Consider the following 17134-nt stretch of genomic DNA (forward strand, 5'->3'; position numbering starts at 1 on the left):
ATCAATTAATCAAATGTACTGTATTTTTTTTTAACAAGACCTTTATTGCCATTAAAGTATTACACAGCAATGAGCCTACAACCCTGAGGCCGGTTGCGGCACCATAGCATTTTCGAATCATAAAAACTTACACACCCTTTCAGCCGACAACGTCAGGTCCGGCGGCATCAGAACATTAAAATACAATCATTATACTGTGTTTGTTTACTCGAATCCAATGACGTCTTATTTTTTATTTTATAAGAACACTAACAGAACAGTGTGACTCAACATTGATAGGTACAGATTCTTCAATCAAGTATGGCAATGTGTTTGCTAGGTCGGTACAAACATTTCAAGAGTAAATGTAGCAGTTGTTCGGGCCCCTCGCTCCCCATTTCTGTGCTATGTCCCTCTTCGCTACCATGAGGCCTACCGTCTCCCATAGCTGCCCCTGGCGCATAAGGTCATTGGTGTCCCACACATTCAGCAAACATGTACGGGGGCCCGGGGGAAGGGATACCTCCAATGCCTGGGATATAGTGCGCATTACCTGCCTCCAGTACTCCATTATACTTGGGCATTCCCAAATTGTTTGATAGAATGTGCTCTCCTCCCCGCAGCCCCGGAGACAGAAGGGGTGTTGTGCCCTGTGACGCTTGTGTAGAGTGGTCCTTGTATAATATATTCGATGTAATATCTTAAGCTGCACTAGCCTGAACCTGGTCGAGTTGCCTTCTCCTTTCGGAGACGCCAGTGCTGCATTCCAATCAGTTTCATCCATATCCCCCAATTCGCTCACCCATGTCTCTCTCAGTTTACCCGTGGGGTCCGGAAGGTTGTTTATGAGCTTGCGATATGTAAGAGAGGTGGCGCTCTGTTGCATGAAGTCAGTTAACAGATGGTCCTCTAACGGTGAGGCTTCAGGGACCTCTGTGCCTTCTGGTATTGCTGTCAGTAAAGCATGTCTAATTTGCACATAGCGGTATGTCTCATTGGGCCCCAGATCGTAGTGTTGCTGGAGCTGGGAAAAAGGGATCACCTCCCCATTAGCCCACATATCCCCCACCCTGGAAATACAGATAGTGTCCCACTGCGAGAAGCCCTTACTCTGCCGCAGATGGCCCAGCGCCTTAGTGTCCCATAGCGGTGTGAGTTTTGTGATGACTCCTCCCCTTTTCAGTGCCGTCATCGCCTGATACCACAGCCCCACCGTGTGTTTTGTGGGGCCAATGAGTTTCTTCGCCAATCCCTTATGGTACAGTGCCGCTAGCAAGCTATGGGTGCCTAACTGTACTCTGTCTGCCCGGTAGGCAGGATCGTCCTGGGGGACATGCAACCAGTAGTTAATAACTTTAAGTTGCGTCGCCCAACAGTACTTTTGTAGATTGGGCAGAGCTATTCCCCCCTCATACCAGCTCCTATTTAGCTTTACATGTGCTATTCGGGCCGGGCGGTCTCCCCAGAGCAGACCTGTCACCAGGGCCGTTACTTGTTGGAAATATCGTGGCGGCACCAAGTGTGGAGAATTTTCGAGCACAAACAGGAAGCGCGGCAGCGCCATCATTTTGAATAGCGCTGCTCTCCCTAGCAGCGTTACGGGCAGGGACTTCCAATGGTGCACGTCGCGCCGTAGTCGGTCCAGCGAAGGCTTTAGATTTTGTTCGTAAAAGTCCGTAGCGTTCCGGGTGATATATATCCCTAGATATTTGAATGAGGCACCTGCCATCTCCAGTGTGCAGTCCGGGGGAAGGCTTTGCGCTGGGCCGTTCAATACATAAAGTATTGATTTAGTCCAATTGACCGTATAGCCGGACACCATCCTGTGGTTGTCGCAGAGCATTAGGAGTTCCGGAATTCCTTTTTCTGGTTCAAACAAATATACCAGCATATCATCTGCATAAAGGGAGACTGCCTTCCCAGCCGTCACCCCAATCTATTCCCTTGACCAGCGGAGTAGACCTAATTAGAGCTGCCAACGGCTCCAGCACCAGGGCAAACAGCAGGGGCGACAATGGGCAGCCCTGGCGCGTCCCCCTGGCAGAGGTATTGCGCGTGAGATATGACCGTTTGCAGTTACATGAGCCACCGAGCTAGAATATAAGAGTTGTATCCACGATATGAACTTGGGACCGAATCCCATGTGGGTGAGCACTGCGAATAAATATTGCCATTCGACCATATCGAAAGCCATTCTAGCATCCAGGGACAGTAGTGCCACTGGCTCCCGCAACCGCTGCACCCGCGCCAGTATGCCGTGTAACCAGCGGAGGTTTAACGCAGTACTTCTGTGTGGCATAAAGCCAGATTGATCTGGATGTATCAGCTGCGCGAATTGAGGAGTCAGTCTGGTAGCCAAAAGTTTCTCTAGAATCTTAGCTTCCGCATTTAAGAGCGAAATTGGGCGGTAGGATGTACATGCTGTCGTGGTTTCCCTGGTTTCGGGATTGCTATTATCGTCGTTGTGCGCTGGTCTACAGGTAGCATAGCATGCTCCCGACTTTCTAAGTACATGGCTAGCAGCGGCGCGCTCAGTGTCTCCGACATAGTCTTGTACCACTCAATGTGGAACCCGTTGGGTCCCAGAGCCTTGCCAGATTGTACGGTTTTGATGGCCAGTTGCAATTATTCAGTTGTCAGATCAGCTTCTAGTTCTTCTATTGCCTCCGGCGAGAGTGTCGGCGTCGGGACGTTACGGAGGTAGGCCATTGCCGCCTCCCTTGTCACAACCTCGATCGGGGTACAGACCGTCTGGAAGTGGTCTGCTAATTAGTCGACTATATCTTCCGGCCGGGTGAGAGGTGTTCCGTCTGCTGCGCTCAACTGCAGTATACCCTTACTACCATCCCTCCTCTTGTCCAGCCAGGCCAGCATCTTACCAGCCTTGTCCCCTATATCATAAACGCTATGCGCCGCCGCTATATTGTCTATGGTCCAACGCTTCAGAAGGTCATCGTGTTGCTGTTGGCATAGCTGATGTGTATGGAGTGTGTCCGGTGTGGGGTTCGCCATGTGAGCTGTATTTGCCGTGCGCATCTCTAACTCTATTTCTGTTAGCTCCTGTCTCTGTACACGTTTGTGTCCCGCTATCGACGCTATAGCCTGCCCTCTCAAAACTGTTTTGTATGCCTCCCATAGAATTGACTGAGACTGCACTGATGCTGCGTTCTCAGTGAAATAGTACCGTGTCGCTTTCTTAAAATGTTTCCTAATTTTTGGGAACTGTAAGTAACCTGGATAAATCGGATATATTCTCTTTCGTGTCTTCTCCTGACAGGACAAATTTAGAACCATCGGGGAGTGGTCAGATATGCCCCAGGGTCGGATCTGTATATCATCAATAGTGAGGTGAGTGTCGCCTAGGATTAAGAAGTAGTCTATGCGTGACAGACTACTATGTGTAGCCGAATAGTAGGTGTACTGCTGTGCTGTGGGGTGCATGCGTCTCCATATGTCTGTCAGCCCCTGCGCCTCCATGGCGCCGTGGAATATCGAGGGGCCAGCTGCCTGTGACCTCACCGGGTACCTATCATGTGCCTCATGTGCTACTGCATTGAAGACTCCCCCAAGGATAAGGTCGCCCTCCAGAAGCTCCAGGATGAACTTCCCTAGAGCCGGAAGAGCAATAGCGTGAAGTGCTGGGGGAATGTAAACCGATACTATGTTCAACGGTCTGCCCTCCCACTGTCCCTGAACTGCCGCGAAGCGGCCTTGGTCGTCTATTTTGGTGGCTTTAAGTATGAACGGGGAGGATTTCCTCACCAATATGCCAGTCCCTCGCGACCCCGAGGTAAACTCCGAGTGCACCGCCATATGGTAGCCCCGTCTATCTAATGCCTTACATGCTGAGCCCGTGAGATGCGTCTCCCGCAGGAGAACCAGCGCCGGACTCAGTCATTTTACTCTCTGTAGGACCAGCCCCCTTTTAATTTTGGCCCCTAACATTCCACGTCAGTATCTGCAGTTTCGCAACTTGTGCCTTCTGGGTCCCTCCTACTAAGTCGTCACCTCGTGTGTCGTGTGTCATCCTGTAGCAAGTTATACGAGAGTGTGGACCTGGGGAAGACTCATCTGGACCATCCCCCCGCCACGTCACCCTTGTCTCATTGTAATCGTGTCCTATCAGTACGTCTTGAGGCAACTTTTCAACAAACCATGCCCCTTCCTGTTGAATGTGCATAACAAAAACTTCCCCCTCTCGAAACTCCCCCCTCCCTGCCTCCCTGCTATACGGACATTGAAACGCCCGCCCCCCCCCCCCAACTTAGCAGAGTGCTTCACCCAACTTTCATACAGAATACTTGCTTGTTGGGGTGAAAGACACCCCGGAGTCGGCGGCCCCTCATACCCTCTTCGGAGGCCTCTAGCCCAGTGTCCAGTGGCAGTCCGTAGATCAAGTCCCGCTCGAGTTAGTACTCAAGTGGGTGCCGGGTGATTATTTTCTCGTTCCAGTGTCATCGCCTATGTTCTCCCTCTCCGGTGAGTGTTCTACCTCTTCTAGGCCTGACTGTTGTGAATCCGAATGTTCTCCAGTCCGCTGACCTTGACGCTGTCTGTTCGAGCGGCGAGGTTGATCGATCTGCCTCCAGCCCTCCAACCATTCTTGGGCCATGTCTGGTGTGTCGAAGAACCAGGTTTTGTTGTCCGCTACCACCCGCAACCTGCCCGGGAACAACATAGAGTACGGTGTCTCCCTTGCCCTCAACTCCCTCTTTACGTCCAGGAAGGTTCTCCGGCGCCGGGCGACATCCGCTGTATAGTCCGGGAAGAATGCGAGTGACGAGTTCCGAATCTTGATGGGAGGTTATTGCGTCTTGAGCGGCCTACCTGGTCGTCCAGCTTTTCTTTCAGGGATTTGTTTTCAGCCTCTACACGCTGCATTGCTGTCTGTCTGTAGCTCTGATACGTCCTCCACCAACGATTTCGAGACCACCTCGATCGCTTGTACCCGTTCGGACATTTTATGGAGGTCAGCACGTATTAACGTGATCTCTGAGGAGATTGATCCTACTGTGGTCTGCTCCTGTGTTAGTGCTTTCATCACATCCTCAAGCGTTACTTTTGTGCCCCCCTCTCCTTCTGCTGACTTCGCAGCTGAAGTCCTGGACTCCACCTGTGGTGAATTGCGTCTATCATAGGCGAATTTGTCCAGGCGATTCTGTGCGGAGCTGCCCTTAGTGCCCTTGCCCGCCATGATTCCACCCGCAATGCCTCATGGCTACCCGAGTGGTCCACCGGCTGTGAAAGTGCAGGATCACGGGGTATGGCTCAGTCAGTGCTGCTCCAATTCACACCCCCTTTAGCGTTACAGAGGGTTTTTAGCCTCCTCACGCACCCTGCGGTCTTGCGGCGCGCAGCTTCTCTTGTACTCTGGGGCCCAGTGAGTTCGCACAATCTGCCTCCGCTTCGGAAGGGGGGGCTTTTGTATTAGGATATTTATAGTTAGTTGCCCCTCAGAAGAAGCGAAGCGTAGACTCCTCACCTCCTCTACGCCAAGCCACAGCTCCGCTAATTCCCCTGTATTACTCCGGTCTTCCGCTCCTTGCAGCCACCGCCTCGCACTGCCCCAGAGCCTTTGTGTATTGTGGTCGTTATTGCTACAGAACTCACTCCGCTGCCTGTGGCGCCGGTCTCGAGCGCACCACAGCGCCCAAATTCACTGTCCAAAGCCTGGCAATGTCTCACGGTGATTGTGCCACCTCAGTGCCTCTTCCGTGCTCGCTCGGCTTGCAGACCCTCCGCTTGCACGCCAGACTCACATGAGCTCCGCTGGTCCGGGTTGTTGTTTCCGCTTTCCAGCAGTGCAGCGAGGGGAACTTCCGTTTTAGCGTCTCTGGGCAGTCCGCACTTCCGCCCGGCCTCCCAGGCTAAAGGAGCTCCTGGCTTTCCGCCGTCGCACAGGCCTCTACCTGACTCGGCTCGCGCTATCACCCGGTCTCGGATTCATGCCGGATCTTCTGTCGCTGGTTCTGCCCGGTCCTGGGCCTCGGGATCCTCCCTTTGAGGACTAAAATTCACCGGATTTGCGATCGGATTGATGGAGAGGGCCGCTTAACTAGCGGAGCTCTTTTTCTACGCTGCCGCCGTGCTCTGCTGCAAGCCACGCCCCCCAAATTTACTGTATTGAAGTAAAAATGACACCGTATAGTAGGAAATGCAGACAACCAAGTTTTTAAATCTTGTTTTAAATTCAAAAATGACTTTTAAAAACAACTAATGGTGGATTACTAAACAGCTTAAATGATTATCTGAAAGAAACAGGTTAGTATTGGATTCCTTACCTTAGAATGTCCCCAGACGTCAGACTGGATCCGGAAACTTTTGCGTAGCAGTACCCTTGCCCGTTGGTAGGCGTCGCCTGCGGCTCCGCGCCCGTCGGCGGCACCGGGATGATGTCGCCGGAGTACTTAGACACCGCATTCGCGCGCTAACGCCAGTTCTTCTATTTCCCGCGCCAGCAAGCGCAGGTCTGGAGAAAGTGGTACCCTTTAATCCATTTTTGACTAAACTTTTTGGATCTTTTTGATCTGTTTTTCGAGTCGAACGACTCGGACGGTTACCGGTAGGGATGCCCGGGTTCAAACCCTGCGTCGACTGCAACCGACTGATGTCGGTTACCGACCACCATCGCCGGTGCCTTCACTGTCTGGGCCCGACCACGACGACAAGTCCTGCTCCGACTGCCGGGCCCTGACGTCCAAAGCTAGACGGGAGCGGTCCCGCAAGCGACTCTAGCTCCGGAGTCATCATAGCTTCGGAGGCGTCAACAGTCTTCGGGCTCGAAGTCCTCAGGTAAGAGGCACAAGAAGTCGAAGAGGCGTTATCGCTCTTCTGACTTCCCCCGACGCTCGCGCGACGCGGCCGGGGGTTTGGGTGACACCGCCCCCGCAGATCCGCCGGAGCCGCAGGCGTCGCGGCCTGCTCCATACCCGCCGGTCCCTGGGCAGAACGCGACGCTGGAGGAGATCGAGGCGTTCCTCGCGGCCTTGAGGTCACTCACTCCTCCGTCTGGTTCCACGACGCCTTTGGGCCAAGCGGCCCCAACTGGGTCCCCACACAGCCCGGGTGCTTCGGCGCCGTCGGGTGCTTCGGCCCCTTTGCCGTCGGCGACTTCTGACCCACCGCTGCAGGGCCCCGCCGTATCCGGGTCGTCGCCAGCACCGACCCCCAGGGTGTTGCCTCCGGCGCCATCCCAGGACGTCGTCGTCCCTGGTCCTACCCTCGATTCGGGTCCGGCGTCGGAGCGGCGCCGCTCTCGACGCCGATGGGAGATTTCTATTTCTATGACCCGGCCCCATCCTTTGACCCCGAGTATCAGGAGATGGGTGGCGAGGAGGATTGGGAGGGGTCCAAGGACCCTCTGGCACGTGAGTGCCAGTCTTCTCAGGACTGGACAGGTGAGCTTGGGGAGGCCAGTGGTCTGGACACTTCGCCCGACACTGGTTTTGTCTCCCCTCGTACCGTGGCTACGGAGGAGGGGGCTGCCTATAGCGTGATGCTGACGCGGGCTGCCAAGGCCTTGGGCCTTGAGCTCCCTGTCGCGGCCGTGAGGACTAACCTCCTCACTGAGTTCCTTAAACCGCAGGCAAGCTCGGCTGAGCCTCTGCTGCCGTTTAATGAGGCCTTATCAGACGTTCTTCTGGGCACTTAGTCCAAGCCCGCTACAGGTCCGCCTGTAGATAGGAACGTGGCCAGACGCCACCGCCCGGCTCCGGGCGACCCTTGCTTCCTGTCCACCCACCCCACCCCCGAGAATCTGGTCATCCAGGCCTCTAACTCCCAGACTGCATTCCTGACCGCTGCCCCGATTGGGAATTTAAGAGGTATGAGCAATACGGGAAAAAGGTATTCTCCTCCCTGAGTTTAGGGTTGCAGTCAGTCAACACCGCGTGCCTCTTGGGCCGTTACACTCACTCTCTGTGGGACACGGTCACGGACATGCTGCAACAATGTCCGGAGGTGGTCCGGACTAAACTCGCCCAAGTCGAGATTCGGCACGGTATTCCATCCGGTGTGGGCTGGATACCACGGACTTACTGGGCAGAGCGATGGCAACGACGATGGCAATTCGTCGCCACGCCTGGTTGAGGTCCGCCAACTTTTCGGCTGATGCCCAAAATACCCTTATGGACATGCCGTTTGATGGCCGTCGCCTCTTTGGCGACAAGCCAGACCATGCGCTTGAGCGCTATAAGGACTCCAGGGCTACGGCCAAGTCCTTGGGCCTCTCGGCCCCGCGCCAGCAAACTGCTGCCTTTCGCTCCTTTTGTGGCCAAGGAAGGTGCGCCCCCACACGTCCTGCCAGCCACGGGCCGCAGACTACCATCCAGCGCGGTGGGCGACGTGGAAACCGCAGTGCTGGCGGTCGGGGACAGCGGCAAGGCCAGTCCACACCTGCCCCTGCAGCATCCGCCTCAAAACCCTCCTAGTACGTGCTTTCAGGCCCATGTCAGGCACATGCCCACCGGCGTTACCTGCGGTTCACGGTAGGCCCGAGCACTTTCAGTTTACTGTGCTCCCCTTCGGCCTTACCAGCTCCCCATGGGTGTTCACGAAAGTGATGGCGGTGGTCGCAGCTCATCTGCGCAGGTTAGGGTTTTCAGTCTTCCCTTACCTCGACGACTGGTTGTTGAAGGCGGGCTCGCCCCAGGCAGTCGTCAGCCACCTCCAGACTAAGGCCGACCTCCTGCACCTGCTGGGGTTCTCCATCAATGTGCCGAAGTCACACCTGTGTCCCTCTCAGAAGCTCCTCTTCATCGGAGCGGTTCTAGACTCTGCGCAGTTTCGGGTTTATCCTCCCGAACAGCGGGTTCGGAATATTTAGGCTCTGATTCCGATCTTTCAGCCGTTAACCCGAGTCTCGGTCATGTTGATGCTGTGGCTTCTGGGGCTGATGGCCTCCTGCATCCTTCTGGTGCATCACGCCAGGTGGCGGATGCGGGCTCTGCAGTTTGACCTGAAGTTTCAGTGGGCCCAGCATCAGGGCAACTTGTCCGACCATGTCTTTATATCGGAGGGCAATGCAAGACAGTTGCAGTGGTGGCTCACGGACCGCGATTGGGTCAGCGGCAAATCCCTCTCCCTACCCCAACCGGAGCACGTAGTTGTGACGGACTCATCCCTCCAGGGATGGGGGGCCACATGGGAGAGGCGGAGATCAGAGGCCTCTGGTCTCCGGCGGAGTCCCGGCTCCACATCAACCTTCTGGAGCTGCGGGCGATCCGGCTTGCACTGAAGGCATTCCTCCCCTCTGTCCGGGGGAGTGTAGTGCAGGTGTTCACGGACAACACCACCGCCATGTGGTACTGCAACAAACAGGGCGGGGTGGGGTCGTGGACCCTATGCCAGGAGGGTCTGCGCCTCAGGCAGTGGCTGGATTATCAGGGCGTGACCCTGGTGGTTTAACACCTGGGCAGGTTCCCTGAACGCCAGGGCGGACGAACTCAGCCGTTGGTGCATGATGGATCACGAATGGCGTCTGAACTCGGACGTGGCGCAAGACCACTTTCAGCAGTGGGGAGAGCCTTGGTTAGATCTATTCGCCAAAGAGAACGCGCAATGTCATCAGTTCTGCGCGTTGGAATTTCCAAAGCGGCAATCACTCGGAGACGCTTTTCGTCGCGAGTGGAGCTGCGGTCTGTTGTATGCCTTTCCGCCTTTACCACTTCTGCCCAGAGTGCTGAAGAAGATCAGGCGCGACCGAGCCCAAGTTATCCTTGTGGCTCCGGACTGGGCACGAAGGTACTGGTATCCCGAGCTACTCAGCATGTCTGTCGATCCCCCGATTCGTCTGCCTCTTCAGGAGGACCTTCTGTCGCAGCAGCAGTGGACGGTCCTCCACCCTAACCTGTCCAGTCTCCACCTCCATGCTTGGGGATTGATCGGCGACAGTTGAGGCCATTTGACTTGCCTCCTGAAGTTTGTAATGTGATTCTGGCAGCCAGGCGTCCCTCCACAAAGTCTGTATATGCCTGCAGGTGGAACAGATTTGGATCCACAGCCTTTGCTGTGCACCATGTCACACTCTCTGCCCCCTTTCTGAGGTTCTCCTCCTCCTCCTTTCTCTTGCCCAGCAGGGCTCTGCTCTGGGCACTATCAAGGGCTACCTTTCTGCCCTTTCCGCCTTCTTAAGGCTACCTGATCAGCCTTCTTTGTTCAAGTCCCCGATTGTAAATAGGTTCTTGAAGGGCATCACTCATATGTTCTCCTCTGTTCCTTTCGTGATGCCCCAGTGGGACTTGAACCTGGTTCTCCCTTACCTGATGTGTGCTCCTTTTGAGCTGCTTCATAACTGTCCTCTCAGTCTTCTTACTCTTTAGACTGCTTTCCTGGTTGCCATCACCTCTGCCAGGAGAGTAAGTGAGCTCCAGGCTCTTTCCTCCAAGCCTCCTTTCCTTTCTGTCCATCCGGACAAGCTTGTGTTGCGGACAAGACCCTCTTTCCTGCCCAAGGTTGTCACAGCCTTCCACATCGGGCAGTCCATCACTTTGCCTACCTTCTTTCCGCCTCCGCATCCCTCTAAAGAGGAAGAGCAGCTACACCGTCTGGACCCAAAACGTGCGCTCTCATTCTATCTGGATTGCACACGCCGGTTCCGGGTGGATGACCAACTCTTTGTTGGTTACGTGGGAGCTAAGAAGGGACAGGTGGTGCACAAACGGACCATCTCTCCGTGGGTCGTGTTGTGCATCAAGGCATGCTACTCTTTGGCTAAGAAGGAGCCTCCTGTTGGGCTGAGGGCCCATTCCACTCTGGTCACAGCGGCTACTACTGCCCTGGTCCGGGGAGTCCCCTTGCAGGACATCTGTCAGGCAGCTACGTGGGCCTCGCTGCACACATTCGCAAGACACTACTGCCTGGACAGCCAAGTCCGGAGGGATGGCTTCTTTGGCCGTTCCGTTCTCCAGGAGTTTCTGGTGTGATTATTGGTTTGCAGACCCACCACCGGGGTTGGTATTGCTGGGGTATCTATTCTAAGGTAAGGAATCTAATACTAACCTGTTTCTTTCAGATGCACAAGTTACTTACCTTCGGTAACGTTATATCTGTAAGAAACTGTAGTTAGTATTAGATTCCGTACCGCCCCACCCATCCTCACCGTTCTGCAAACCGATATCTAGGGTTAAGGTCATCCCCTTTCAGGACCCTAGTTTCATTGCACCAGTTTTGGTTTTTATCCTCGCTCTTCTTTTCTGGCGCGGAAAAGCTGTGTATAAGAACTGACGTTAGCGCGTGAGGGCGGCGTCTAAGTACTCCGGCGACATCATCCCGACGCTGACGACTGACGTGGAGCCGCAAACGTCTCCTACCGACGCGCAAGGGTACTGCTGCGCAAAAGTTTCCGGATCCAGTCTGACGCCTGGGGATATTCTAAGGTAAGGAATCTAATACTAACGACTGTTTCTTACAGATATATCGTTACCAAAGGTAAGTAACTTGTGCGACTGCCTTATAACTTGTAACAAAAACAAGGTTATGGATGGAATGCTTGGATTATTCTCAGCCTCCAGCAATTACTTGGGCCACATGCCAGTCGCAAATGATGGAATTGGATGTGTCTGAACGATTGCCAGTGGGTGAGATTAATTCAAGCATTCCAGCCATCATCCTATTTTTGTTGCTTTGGATACCCTAAGAGCGACTGGCATGCCCAGACGTTGGTCCCATGCTCATTGTCCGATTGGAACCAAGCTATACCTAGCTGATCATCCTTAATCAGTGCTAAACCTGTCCTGGGTTGCTTGAGTTCCGGTTCATGGAGGACCTGGCCTGACGGGGCTGGACTGTTTCTATCGGAGCATGGTAAAGACTGATTTGCATATGGCATGTTCCAAACTGAGGTGGCATGGTGGGCAAAAAACAATTGACTGGATGTGGCCCGGGCGACTGTCAGTGGCTGATATTAATTCAAGCTTTCCAATCATCACCTTGTTATTGTTGCATACCTTATTTCTTGTGACCTTAATTCTCGCCTGGGCACAATGTCAACCTGATTTCCCTGATGTATAGCACAATTGTTGAGAGGCATATTCATTGTATAGGAGACCACTTAACTGTTAAACATCATTAGATCCAACACCTGTAAACGAGGTGAAAAAAGCAATTTAAATATAGATAATTCGTGAGTTTCAGTGCTGTGTACAGTGCAACTACCGGTGAAGGTAACTTGCTTGAACAGTCTAAAAAATGGTGCTATAAATGTTTTCTGCTGACAAAGGTTTGACACAGAAGCGATGCAGGCAGCTTCATTCAACTTGCATCCTCCTTTAAGTTGTATGATTTATTCTGTTCTATGTTATGTTGCAGATTCCTTGCGGGACGAGGGAAAATCTTCCCTGGAAAAACTTCTCAAGTTCATGGTGCACCCAGCCATATCTAGCATTAATCTGACTGCTGCCCTGGGATCGCTAGCAAGTATTGCCCGACAAAGACCCATGTTTATGTCTGAGGTCATCCAGGCATATGAAGCATTGCATGGTGAGTATCTAGTGCATGTGACCAGGTAAACGCTTCTCAAACAGCAGGAGGGTAGGAATCTGAGAAATTGGATTGTAGGGCTACAGAGAATGAGCAGTATCAGTTGTTCCACAACTGTCATCACAAAAATATTGTTTTAAGTCCTCTAAAATTGAAAGCTGGCTCTCAAATAGGGAAATACTGAGATTGCTTCAGCAGCACAGCTTAATCAGAAAATGGTTCTGTTTTCTGAACAAAGAATTTATATCACTTGGAGCAGACCAAGAACCGTAGACAGGTTGTCTTCTCCCTATAAACTGATTTGTTTTGTATGCAAAAGCAGAGAAGTCGTTAAACAATAATTGTGTAAAATATGTTTTATAGTCTTCCCTCATATTGGTAGTGACCATTGACTGGCATGGCTGTTGCTGCCCACCTTGCCCAACCAACTATTATAAGATAGGAGCCCTCAGCCAGTACTCAGCTGATCATTGTCCTTTTTTGTTGTTGATTCCTTTGACTTTTTTCATTTCATTACTGTAGGAAACTGGCTTCCTACAGTAGTAGGAAGTGTACAGTGCTCAATGTAAATTCCAAAGTACTCTGTTAGTGGTAGTGTGGGCGAGCAGCCTTATGTCTAACATTGAGTTTAAGACATTTATTGCACAACAGTGGTCAATAATGGCTACACGACTCAAGAAGGAGATCCAGACCAATTTCAGAAAAATATACTTTGTATGTTATTTTGAAAAAAAAAGATTTTCGTAATTAGCTATGTAGGTTTTTAATTAAAAAAATATTTTTCACTTTGAAATTGACAATGAGAAACTTTTCTGCACTGTCCAATGTTATCCTATGTTTCAAACAATATTGTAGTTAATCTGACGTAAGAAAATAGGTCTTTCCCTAACAAATTGTCCACATAATTAGTACTTCTGCCCCCCCTGTAAGTCCCTAGTAATTGGTGCCTAGGGTACCTAGGCCCTGGAGATTGAAGAGGGCCCTCTGGGATCCCCTCACTAGGACCGTGCCACTGCATTTGCAGCTTGTATGTTCCTATGAGTTGAAAAAATGGACAACGTCGACATGGCACACTGCCTGTGTGCCATGCCAGCTAGCACTGCCTAAGATATAGGTAAACTAGAAAAGAGAAGATGCTAGCCCTCGGAATGATTTTTCTCACAATTTTTGAGAATACAAACAGGGGGGAAAACCTTTTGTTTGTATGGGTTATTTGATTTGAACCCTTTTATAAATATTTGATCATTTTTAGAAACATTTTTTCATGGGTGAGAAAAACACAAAATACTAACATTTACAATATTTACAACTCTCATACATACAGCTATCATACAACTATCTAGCAACTAACATATATACAAATAAATCCACATTTATGTACAAGCTTCTTTTGCAAGAGAAAATGAGTAACACTTAGACAACCACAAATAGTTAATCTTTGCGGAAAATTCAAATCATTATAATGCCCAACCAGGGTCAAACGTTTCGAATCTGGATACAATCACAGATTCTCCTCAGGACTCTTTCAATGTGGTACTCTAGAAAAAAGAAAGGAAGCTTGTTTTTGCCACTAGTTATAGAAATGCATGGACCCCCTGACTAGACAGATAGTCACATGATTTTATTACCTTCTTGAATGGATAACGCGATCCCGCGGTCCAATTATTCAGGTTGTGAGAGGGCTTTAATTTTGGCAGAGGTTCTGTTAAAAGAATATATATGCGAGATGGTTACTAGACCATCCAGAGACGCGCAGTTACTGTGGCTCCACAACTAAAAAGCTGACAAGTCCTACCTTAAGTTGTTATAACAGGGAGGCTACCGATTTCTTTCACGCTGAATTTCTCCGCTCACAGGGCGAAATCACTACTGCCTGAAATGCACAAACATGAGCTGTGCTCAGAACCGGTTGCTCTAATGCAAAATAACATTCGAAGTTACAGGGGATGCGGTGGGACCTACCTGGAGATTTTGGTTTTGGAGCAGAGGTGGTTGCTATTGCGCCAGACCCGCAGCTCCTTTGTTATCGAGCGGGGGGCAAGCTGAAAGCTCTTCCGCGGCGTGCCGAAAAGCCGTGCTTCAATCGCGCTGGTTTCTGAAAAAATTATATTATATTGTTTAGCGCGGGACGCAGCATTTTCTCTATCTTAGTCTAAGGACATGCTGGTACTGACCTCACTCTCCAACAGATGGACCAGGAAATGCGACTCTAAAGCTCTTTTAGAGAAAATTGACAAAGAGATACAGGTTTTTAAAGACAACACCATCAATCTAAATCAATCTAATTTGGGCACTAATAGTGAACAAATGCTGTTGAGGAAAGAAGCATACCTGATACTTAAAGTTAACAGTACCCAAACGGGGCTCAACTCATTATCTGAGATTTCTCGCTTATAAAATCATGACGCGCTAATTTCCTAAGAAACTACATTTACCATAATGCCGAGCGGCGGGTTTGCCATGATGTAGGAACCTCACATGGTGGTTTTCCACCAATGAGTTCGCATTTCCTGGTCCATCTGTTGGAGAGTGAGGTCAGTACCAGCATGTCCTTAGACTAAGATAGAGAAAATGCTGCGTCCCGCGCTAAACAATATAATATAATTTTTTCAGAAACCAGCGCGATTGAAGCACGGCTTTTCGGCACGCCGCGGAGGAGCTTTCAGCTTGCCCCCCGCTCGATAACAAAGGAGCTGCGGGTCTGGCGCAATAGCAACCACCTCTGCTCCAAAACCAAAATCTCCAGGTAGGTCCCACCGCATCCCCTGTAACTTCGAATGTTATTTTGCATTAGAGCAACCGGTTCTGAGCACAGCTCATGTTTGTGCATTTCAGGCAGTAGTGATTTCGCCCTGTGAGCGGAGAAATTCAGCGTGAAAGAAATCGGTAGCCTCCCTGTTATAACAACTTAAGGTAGGACTTGTCAGCTTTTTAGTTGTGGAGCCACAGTAACTGCGCGTCTCTGGATGGTCTAGTAACCATCTCGCATATATATTCTTTTAACAGAACCTCTGCCAAAATTAAAGCCCTCTCACAACCTGAATAATTGGACCGCGGGATCGCGTTATCCATTCAAGAAGGTAACAAAATCATGTGGCTATCTGTCTAGTCAGGGGGTCCATGCATTTCTATAACTAGTGGCAAAAACAAGCTTCCTTTCTTTTTTCTAGAGTACCACATTGAAAGAGCCCTGAGGAGAATCTGTGATTGTATCCAGATTCGAAACGTTTGACCCTGGTTGGGCATTAATGATTTGAATATTCCGCAAAGATTAACTATTTGTGGTTGTCTAAGTGTTACTCATTTTCTCTTGCAAAAGAAGCTTGTACATAAATGTGGATTTATTTGTATATATGTTAGTTGCTAGATAGTTGTATGATAGCTGTATGTATGAGAGTTGTAAATATTGTAAATGTTAGTATTTTGTGTTTTTCTCACCCATGAAAAAATGTTTCTAAAAATGATAAAAAATGTATAAAAGGGTTCAAATAAAATAACCCATACAAACAAAAGGTTTTCCCCCCTGTTTGTATTCTCAAAAATTGTGAGAAAATTCATTCCGAGGGCTAGCATCTTCTCTTTTCTAGTATATATTAGGTCCAGCTGCCCCTCTGTCCCAGGACCAAACTCCGTTTTGTTTAAGATATAGGTAAGTCACCCCTCTAGCAGGCCTTACAGACCTAAGGCAGAGTGCACTATGTCGCAGGTGTTGGCATATCTGCATGAGCAGCTATTCACCTACAGTATTATATTAATACTGTAAGGGCCAGGGAAGCCATAGGGAGCACATGGGCTGGGAGCTTGACAACTCGAGTTCCACAGCATCATGATGGCTTCACTGAACCCAGGAGTGCTTGTTACCAAACAGATCCTTGTAATAAATCAACACTGATGCCAGTGTGACATTTATTAAAAACGTACTCTGAGGGCACCTCAGAAGTACCCCCTGAAAACCTACCAACCCTGGTGTGGGCACTGACTCGATTTAGGCAGCCTGCCACACACAGACATGTTTCTGGACCCCTTGGAGGAGAGCCTCTGCTCTCTGGGACCAGAAACAATGCTCATCCTGGGCAGAGGAGTCAAAACTCCTCCCCCAGGATGGGCCAGTGCTCCGAGAAGGCCTATTTTCCTGCTTATGCACGAGTCGATTTCATGATTTTTTTTTTATATTAATACAATATCTTATTTTTTAAAATTGCACTTGAAGTGAATATTGAATTACAGTTATGACTGTTGGTACTATTTTACCACTTGTTAGACCAGATTTATTAATGGTCAGGACAGTGGAAATTTCAGTGATGTCTGCTTGTAAATTTAATAGAAGCACCTTTGGTTCGAGGAATGTGGGCTGCTGAATTCATATCTGTGCATAGGTCGCCGCCTAGTGTTGGGTCCGGATGATCGCACATTGTTGTCCTGGAAGAGTCTTCGAAGTATCACGAGATAGGTGGCTCCTCCCCTGGACTACAGTGCGCATGGGCATCGACTCCATCCTCAGATTGTTTTTTTCCGCCATTGGGTTCGGATGCATATTGGTTCACTCAGGTCGGAATCGATATAAAAGTTCTTTAGGCCAAAAGGCCTTTAGTTTTTTCGTTGGTATTGTCTTGCGATCGGTGCTCAGTTCCCGAGCCGGATATCCAGCAGAGCCGCGTGCTTTTCGACGCTGAAGGCC

General features: G+C 50.5%; 1 protein-coding gene across 3 annotated transcripts in view; it reads left to right on the top strand.

Annotated features, from left to right (window-relative positions):
* The window catches only part of SYMPK (symplekin scaffold protein), a 1074905-nt gene that overhangs the window by 179902 nt on the left and 877869 nt on the right, over positions 1-17134 (top strand). For all 3 annotated transcript variants that reach the window (XM_086938396.1, XM_086938395.1, XM_086938397.1), the window contains one exon: positions 12286-12456. In XM_086938396.1, coding sequence (XP_086794522.1) covers positions 12286-12456 — 171 coding nt within the window. The remainder of the gene's footprint in view (positions 1-12285; positions 12457-17134) is intronic.

Source organism: Lissotriton vulgaris, chromosome 9 (assembly GCF_964263255.1).
Source record: "Lissotriton vulgaris chromosome 9, aLisVul1.2, whole genome shotgun sequence".
Taxonomy (NCBI): domain Eukaryota; kingdom Metazoa; phylum Chordata; class Amphibia; order Caudata; family Salamandridae; genus Lissotriton; species Lissotriton vulgaris.